The 8,818-nt window shown below is 42.9% G+C and overlaps 1 protein-coding gene across 1 annotated transcript in view; it reads right to left on the reverse strand.

Moving 5' to 3' along the window:
• The window catches only part of UNC80 (unc-80 homolog (C. elegans)), a 130,592-nt gene that overhangs the window by 121,518 nt on the left and 256 nt on the right, over positions 1 to 8,818 (reverse strand). Inside the window, exons 2-3 of the mRNA XM_010282051.1 lie at positions 7,588 to 7,636; positions 394 to 550 (exon numbers count right to left, since the gene is read on the reverse strand). Coding sequence (XP_010280353.1) covers positions 394 to 550; positions 7,588 to 7,636 — 206 coding nt within the window. The remainder of the gene's footprint in view (positions 1 to 393; positions 551 to 7,587; positions 7,637 to 8,818) is intronic.

Here is an 8,818-nt window from a genome sequence, read left to right on the forward strand (position 1 = left end):
AGAGAGACTGAGCAGGCGGGCGGGGGTGGGAAGAACACAAGATATTAAAGGTACCTGCTGCAACTGCGCTCTGCACCATGCCTTGAAAGAAATATGTATTCCTTCAGGGAACCCATGCCTGCTGGGTGGAAAGGCTTTTGCAAAAGCTAGTCCTATTATCTCTGGAAAATAACTAGCAAAATATTATTGAACTACTTTACTTTGACTCTTCAGCTCATCAGACCATTAACTTCACTGGGGAAGCTCTCACAGGTTACCCTACTATAAATGAGAACAGACCAAGAAAGGCAATCCACAGAATGAACTAACTAGGATTCTAGGATTTAGACTATATCTGTCATATTTTGACTGATAACTTCAGTAATGGAAAAACAAATTCACGTGAGCACTAACCTAGCTTGTTTCGGTTGGAGAGCAATGTTGCGGTGCAGTGCAGCACATGCGGGAGCGCAGCTTGGACAAGCTCCCAGCGAGAAATGCTCTGGATGGCTTCAGAGAGAGCTGGAGAAAGGCCATGCAGCTTGTTCTCTACTAAAACTCTTTCAAAAGACTACAAGTAAGAACAAAGAAGAAAAGACACTGTGTATCTATTTCTGCACATACTTTCTAGTACATACAACATTTTCTTTTAAAAACCTGTAATCTCTACGTTTTCATTATATAACAAAAGCAAACCTTAGAATATTTTTCCTGAAAGACACATACTGTAGCTAAAGCTCACCAGACACATGGACATACCTGGCTAAGAAATGAATGGGCCACCCAATATATTTTCTGTAATAAAAAAAGAATTAAAGCAAATATCATGTGTATATTCGAAAGTGCTGACATCAAGCCAAATTTACAGTTGTGCTGGGTATTAATCTGACGTGCCAGTAATCCTGTTGGAAGTCGCAGGAGCTAATGAAGCCTGTATTTGTGGAGCTGAGCGCTGGATATTCTTCTCACACACACATGCTCTTTCAGTTTAGTGTAACGTAAAGGGCAACCCATTAAAGGTATATGGGCCTTAGGAAACATTTTCACACCCTGACACAAAAAATAATCAGTGTACAAAATTTTTTGTCGAGCCATGATGTAATGGTTTTGTGAACACTTAAAAGAGCTGACGGCTCCACAAATTCATTATTTCCACCTCAATCAACAGAAAATAAGACTATCTGCTTTTGAAATCCCTAAGGTTCTAGTAAGTTCCTTATTGCTAGTTGCTCCAACCATTTCAATAAATTCTTCCTCTGACCAGATACAAAGATCTCATTATAGGTCACAAAAGTAGTTATACTTGTTCACCGAAGCTCCTAAAGCAAAGAAATACATTACTGATAATGCATGTCCTTGCCATATAGCAGCTTAGCCTCCTAGCTGCCTTTTTGTTCACAAGCTGTTTCACGAATTTTATCAGGCTCTGGGCAAACTGTTGGCATTCATGACCTAACAGATGCTTCAAATGCCCTCACTCCAGACTCGTAAAGCTTATTATTCAATACTAGTCATACCATTTTTTCCTGTAAAATTGGGGGATGGAGTGTAATAAGAATAGACTCGATTACAAAGAAGAAAAGCAAAAAGGGCAACAGCCATAACCTAGCTCTCCTAAACAACCAGCCACTCCCAGATGTGGCACGCTAACCAGTGGTAACATGCACTCTTCTGCATACCCCAGCTACCGTGCACATTCATTCTCTCAGGTCGTAGCCACATCTGTCACAGTGTGGGCAGACATGAGCTCCTCCATCGAGAGGCAGGATACCCTGGTGCAAGCATACTGCTGCACCGTCGTGGTTTTACAGCACCCCCATAACAGCTCTGCTCTGGCCAGCACAGAGGCAGAGGAACACACGTCTATCTGTACTTACAACCTAAGACCGAAAGTCCCCAATAGCCCCAGGCATAGACAAAGAGAAGGGGAGATGCACTGCATGATTTACACAGATGTCTTCGAGGGGTATTCAGAACTAAGTATGCTTATAGAGGATTAAGTCTGTAGCAACGCAAATTGAACCTCAGGAAATACCGACGATAAACATCAGCTGCCAATAAACATAACTATGTGGAAAGTCATACTGCCCACCTACTGGAAACCCCAGGTTCTAGTCAGAAAACTCAACAGACTTTCTTCACGGACCAATGGCTGAAATTGGAGGGCATTAGTTGCAATACGTGGACAAAACCACTGGCTTCCTGGGGATTAGTCAAAAATAATGTGCCATGGATTAGGTTGTCAGCAATGTGTATTTCTTAGCACCAGGATCAGGTAACACGTCTACCAGGGAAAGGATGCCTCAAATCACTCTTACAGCAGCCTCCTGGGGGCCACATTGTCTACAAAGGGAAACGGTCTCCTGCCATTTATTCCTATTGGCTCAGGAATGGGAGGAACACGAAGGGATAGCCGATACCTGGAAAGCTTTGGCAGGCAGGGGAGCAAAGTACTCACTGTAAGGTCTGAGTATTCTGTTCCATTCATGAACTACGAAGTCATTGAACCACAGTAGCAGTCAAGAGCACATTAGTATAAAGACAGCAGAGCTCTAGAACAACTATCCCAGACAAGGCTACCTGACAAAAGGGGGGAACAAAGCAGCAAAGTATCCCCAGAAGCAAGACAAGAGGTGCAGGGTTAATGCACAGTTACAAACAACAAAAAGTCTGAAAGAACCAGTGAAAACCATGACATTTTATTTATTTTTTTCAAAAGGTGACAGGGTGCCACTCCTTATTTGTTGCTCCAGCCACACACTCCCACCTCTACTCATGCATCAGCTCAGGGGCTCACTGAAGCCTTCATTCAGCCAAGTCAAGCTTTCACACAAGCCAAAATGAAGCTCAGCATAGAGGCATGTAGTTTCGGTGAGGTTAGTGAGCTGAACTAGCCCACTGAAAGGCCTGCCAAGCACCAGCGCTGACCTAGGCTTATTGAAAGAAATTATCTTCTCACCTCTAGTAGAAAAGCCAAACCATAAGCTCACACGTCAGTACAGTGACAAAGCTATTCAGTTTATGGAGCAAGGGGAAGAAAAAAATAAAGTCACTGTAACCAGAAGCGCTGTTCTGCAGTATGATGGAAGACACATTGCTGCTCTCTGGCTTTCCATTCAAGGTCTCATTCACAGGTACTTCAATGGCATCACAGAGAAAATCCTCCAGCAACTGCCTTCTGGAAGCTATGGCCACATTGTGCATACTTGTGGAATTCTTCCTCTTCATTCAAGAGGGAGCTAAGGAAGCTGTGATTATATTTTTCAATTAGGCCTGTATTCACCTCAACGTTTTGTGTTTCTGAGCCACATGAAGCTTTTGCTACACGGTTAGCCACTAGATTCCTCTGTTCGTTCCTGGCCTGAGCAGAAAGCTAAATATATTTCTGTACCCCAGTGAAAGATTAGCTTCCAGAACAGCATATGTGATCACAAGCATCTGAGACAGAAGTACTGTATGTTGCCAGAAAAAATGCTAACACAAACGCTACTGTACGGAAACCAGTGAGTGTCCCTGTGTGCTACAGGCACTGGCTGATACACAATGGCCCCCATGCATGTACTGTCAGCACAGGACCTAGTTGGCATCAATCCCCACACTGATAACTGTCACAAGCAGCCCAACAAGAACATGCAGTTCTTTGGACAAGTGTTCCCATGGGATTTGCCCGAGTTCTCCATAAAGGTCCAGCTAACAGCAGCTTCTGCCTACACGAGACATTCAGATGCAAGGCTCTGGGTTAGCATTTGCTGCTGTAGAGCCTCCCTTTTGGTCTGCTATGGCTCTACTCTAACTTTCAGGACCCGCTTACAGAGAATATACAGTCATTAAGGTGGAAAATATAATTTTCACCCCACATGAACGAAGCAACTGCTGCTACAGCTAAGAGGAGTTACATGCTTCAATGAGAAGGCTGAATGAGAATGTCTAAAGTAAGTTCCCTTTAAGTCAGTCAGAAGAGATATTGTCATGCTATGGGTATGTCTGGAGCTGCAGCCTCAGAAAAACAGTTACCTACTTATAGCAGGTTTGTCCATGCCTGCAACACCCCACGTGCCAAAAGGGGATAAAGAACATCTGCCAAGGTAGTAGTGAGAGAAGTCAGTCTTATGCCTTGGCTGGAGAAAGGGCAGACCCTTTCAGTGGTGCTCTGTGTGTGTGTTCAGCTCCCTCAGGGCCACTTACACAAGCATTTTTCCTTTTAGCCTAGTGATGCAAATCGATTTTCACAGGGAGTGGCAGTCAGTCTTTCTGGCTGCCTTCCCACCACTGCTGTTCACCTTTTACCTAAGGACCAAAGGAACTGTCAAATTACTTTGTGACCAGGGTCAGCCTGTGTGTCATTTCGCTGCTGGAATGGGTACAGCTTTGCTCTAGTCACATGACTAAGCCCAGGGGAGCTGTACCTGTGGCAAACTGCATAAGGCAGCAAGGGCTCAGCCAGGCCCCTAGCCCCCACTAGACAGCCAGAATCTGGGGAAGCTCAGCACCTCCTGTTCCATCCTCTCAGGAGTGCCAGATGAGCTGCAGGTCTCCTCCAGGGAAGTAGCCCTAGAGGATCTCATTTGGGAAAAAAACAAGGGGGGAGGGGGGGAAAGAAAGGCAGTAAGCTTAGGAGACCTAGGCCCAGTGCTTAGCCTAGTGTACATACAGTATGACCGTGGCAGAGACACAGAGAAACTATTAGTGCTTCTGGAACCAGACTTCTGTCCTTGGCGGAACCTTACCGCCCTGTTCTTCCAAAGCTCGGGCTGCACCACAGTGGAAAGCAGATACCATGTCTAAAGTCACTTCAGACTGACGGGAAAGAACTTGAAATGCAGGCAGACTGTTTCATCAATCTGAGGAAGGTCCTATGAGTAGGGAAGAGTTCCTAGAATGATCTAACACATTAACCTAGGAGTTCATAGCACAAGGGATGGTAAGGCTCCATTGTTTACCATACATAGTAATAGTACAAGCATTGACAAGCGATGAAACACAGATGTCAAGCACTTTTTTTTTTTTTTTTTACAAAAAATTCCCATATTCAAAAACTCAGTTTTCTTCAACCGTGTCAACTGGATAGATAAAGTAAAGGTGGCCTCTTCTTAAACTTTGTTCCATATTTATCCGTTAACCACTCATAACCACAAAACATATTACTAGATTTGCAAAAACAAGTTAAAAAAAAGCAGAAAAGAGGTAAACTTTGAATTCGCAGGATCCTCCAGAAAACGTCTGGATTCTTCCATGCCCAATGCAATCCAGCGTAAAAGAATTTAAACCATATCCTTGAGTCCCTTACCCTCCACCAGAGAAATGCATTAGCTTTGCACAGCACTCACACACGTTCCTGTGAGGTTATTTACAGCTTTGACTCATGCACATTAGGAATGACATTGTGTCAGGGCAGAATAGCTTCAGAATGGGGAGAAGGAAGAACGTGACATCCACACTGAGGCACAAGAGCATTTAGACAGTGTAAGACAACGCGAGGTGACTGTATTTATCTTCAGATTATTCATAGACCAATTGAAGTCAGTGTGATTGTTCAGGTAAGGAAAACAAGGCTATGAAATGGCCATATTTTTCCTCAAGTATTAAAATATAAAGCAAAGCTCAAAGCAGCAATGCAATCTGCTCTTGCAGACCAGATGCTGTACTGAGTCTAGGCCTCCATCATCTGCTTCCTCAATGCACAATATGCAGCAAATTCTACCGCAGCAAGTTTAGAGCCAAGAATAATAATAGAATACTGCACGATGTTGTGTCATACGCATTGTCAGACAGTTAACAACCTATATGCATGCCTAGAACTGCTAGAGTTCTGGCTAGAGAATTTTTAAAAGGACAGATCATATAACAAGTGCACAGTATTTTTAGGCACACCAGTCAATACAGTGGTGTTAGATAGTCAGCTTCGTGTTTCAGAAGACAAGCCAAGTACCCATCAAGTTCCAGAAACCTGGTCTCATCCATGCGTGCAGCACTCTGCTACCCCACTGGATAATACTGAAGGTGTTGACGTGGGCAAGACATTCCTGTGCATTGGCAGGAATAGGAAACTGATGAGCAAAAGAAGGTTGCAGATGCAGCAGCTCAGGCTGTATCCCATCATTTGTTCAAAACTAAGACTCACCTCTGAAAGCTTTCTATCATAATTCAATGATTACATTAAGAATTGGAGAAGAATCAAGTTCTCCTTCATCCAAGGGGTGGAAATGGATTTGATCTTCATGAAATGCATTGTTCCAGAGCTCCCCTTCCCTTGTCTGAAGGGTGTGATTTATGGCATCTTGCAGTTGTTGGGTGTTGTGTGGGGTTGGTGGGGTGTTTTGGTTTGGTGTTTTTTTTTTTTTTTTTAAACACTTTGTAAACTCTGATGTGTGTTTATAGAAGAAAGGTGCTTTAGAATCAGCCTGGGGGACATAGAGGAAGACCTGATGCCAACAGCACAGCATGAAGCACAAGGAAGTCACAACAGATAGGTACATCATGGAAGAACACACAGAGAAGGATGCTCTGTCCCTCCACCCAACAGATATTAGCTCACAGGTGGGGCCACAGCCTCAGATTATAGGTGCTTCAAGACATGCACACTGCTGAGACTCCTGGGAAAGGACATAGGGCAACAAGCTCCATTTATTAGCCTCTGAACAACCAGGAATTGTCAATGCTATAAACCAGTGATGATGCTTTTTGCTCCATGTGCCAGAACTACAATACATTTTACTCACCAACACACTAAGCCAGCAGTCCTCTATCAGTATCTAGCAATAACCCTGAAAAATTCATGGATTTCTTAGAAGAAAATTAGTCAGCAGTGGCTAGGGCTTTCCCAGCTTAATATCTTGTGAGAAGGAAGTCAGAAGATTGCTGCAGAGAGACCTAAGTACTTTAAACTATTAAGATACATGTCCAGACCAAGTTTTTCCAGTCTGTCAAGTTTGGCTGCAACTGCTTAATGTACTTTAAGTCATCCAAAGATCAGCAACAGTTCAAGGAATTCTGAAATTCCCTAGATACCCACCTTATTTGAACTTGCTGCATGCCTTCCCTTTCTCCTCCCTTTAGACAGTAGATTGAGGTTTCATTTGAAATACAGTTAGAAGTAAGAGTTTTTAGTAGCTGCATAATAACCTGTCTTTAATTATGCTCCCTCTATGTTCCAGTAGAGGAGGTACTTTCATCTTGCACAATGGTAAAAGTATCATTTAAAGCCGTCAGTAATGTTTAGATTTTCAGTATTTTAAATCCGAAAAAACTCCAGCAACTGCAAACTGAAATGACATCAATCTCATCTGAAAGCACATACAAACATGAGGAACCAGCTTGTTGTAGCTCAGTCTGTCCATACCATTATTTATTTTAATTACCAATTAGTTCAATTACTAATATCCAAATCAATATATTTTTGTTGTGTCTGGAGATGCACATGATACCCAAATTCTCTAGCTAGGAAAAGGTTTCAAAGCCTTCATGTGATAAGAGTACAAAATTAAGCTGAATGGACCAAATCCACTCTGGCGTAAGCTGAGAAGCTTGCTGATCAGCCACCATGGTCAGATCAAGTTGCATGAAAAGTTAGTTACTAGCAAGAGTTGAAAAAGAGAAACATGTACGTACCACGCAGGAAGCTTCATATTGTTTCCCCAGTTTAGGTCTTAAAAATGCACTGAAGGAAGGGAGAAAAAGGGTTAGAGACCCAGTACTTCAAGTGTGGATTTTGCTTAGTTATTTTTAAGATATTTCTCATGTCAGAAGATTGGCAACAGGCTAGGAAACTTAATGTAAAGGAAGACATAAGGCTAAAGCAATGTTCAGATACCTGTTGATGACATTTGACAAAACGCTGTTACCTTTTCTAGCAGACAAAAGTGCCCACACTGATATGCCAAGAGGTAGTTAATCCACCCTGAAAAAAAGTCCTGTTCCTCATGGATAAAGATCTTCCATCAGACAGTTTTCAGCCATTTTACTTCAGGGAAAGATTTTCAATATATTCTCTTTAAAATCTGTTAAGTATTACTGAACTTCCCTTTGCCTCTATTTTAAGCCAGAGATCCATTTGCCAGTTTTGTAGTAAGTATTCTGCTCTACCACTGCTGATGTAGAAGTCTTATGATGAAATGCAGGCCTCTATCCTCTAGGTAGAGAGCACCCATCCTCTACTGTTGTTTCCCTCCAGAATGGGATCAGAGTTAAATATTAAAAAAAAAATAAAAATCAGGTCATCTTGTTACAGCTTTTTTTTTTTTAGGACAGTGAACTTGGGCAATAAAGGGATTTTGTGACTGAGGCCTTAAATTAGAGCCACAACCTTCAAACCTTCAAACCTTCCAACCTGCCCCCCCCAGACCCTGCAATATTTTCAGTTTAGAATTCTATTAAGATGGTATTCACAAGGAAGAAAGTCCCAGCCATACATTCAGCCTGCCCCTCACACATCATTACTCTCGAATCCAATGAAATAAGGTGAGCCTTTGACGTATTTGTTCGCATTCTGACCTCTCAAAGCATAGATTACACTTCCAGAATGGCTGCAAATACAGATACAAGCAAAACTGCAAGTCTGGTGCAGCACCGAGGGATGCTGCTTCTTGTACCAGAGCTCCAGAAGTCCTCTTAAAAGCAGGGGTGGAAGTGGGGGAGGGACAACAGGGAGGAGGGGAAGAGGTGCATAGACACACATACACATGGATGTTTTAAAGTCAAATCAAGAAGCTGCCTGGGACTGCCACTAGGTTAAACTGCCTCAAGTCCTTCCCCCACCCCCGATACACACAGATTGCTCTATATTGAGCGCAATTGTTTCACACCTTCCCGCTGCAGCTGTAATAACCGCTGCCTCCACACC

The sequence above is a fragment of the Phaethon lepturus genome, unplaced genomic scaffold, assembly GCF_000687285.1.
Source record: "Phaethon lepturus isolate BGI_N335 unplaced genomic scaffold, ASM68728v1 scaffold29392, whole genome shotgun sequence".
NCBI classification, from domain to species: Eukaryota; Metazoa; Chordata; class Aves; order Phaethontiformes; family Phaethontidae; genus Phaethon; species Phaethon lepturus.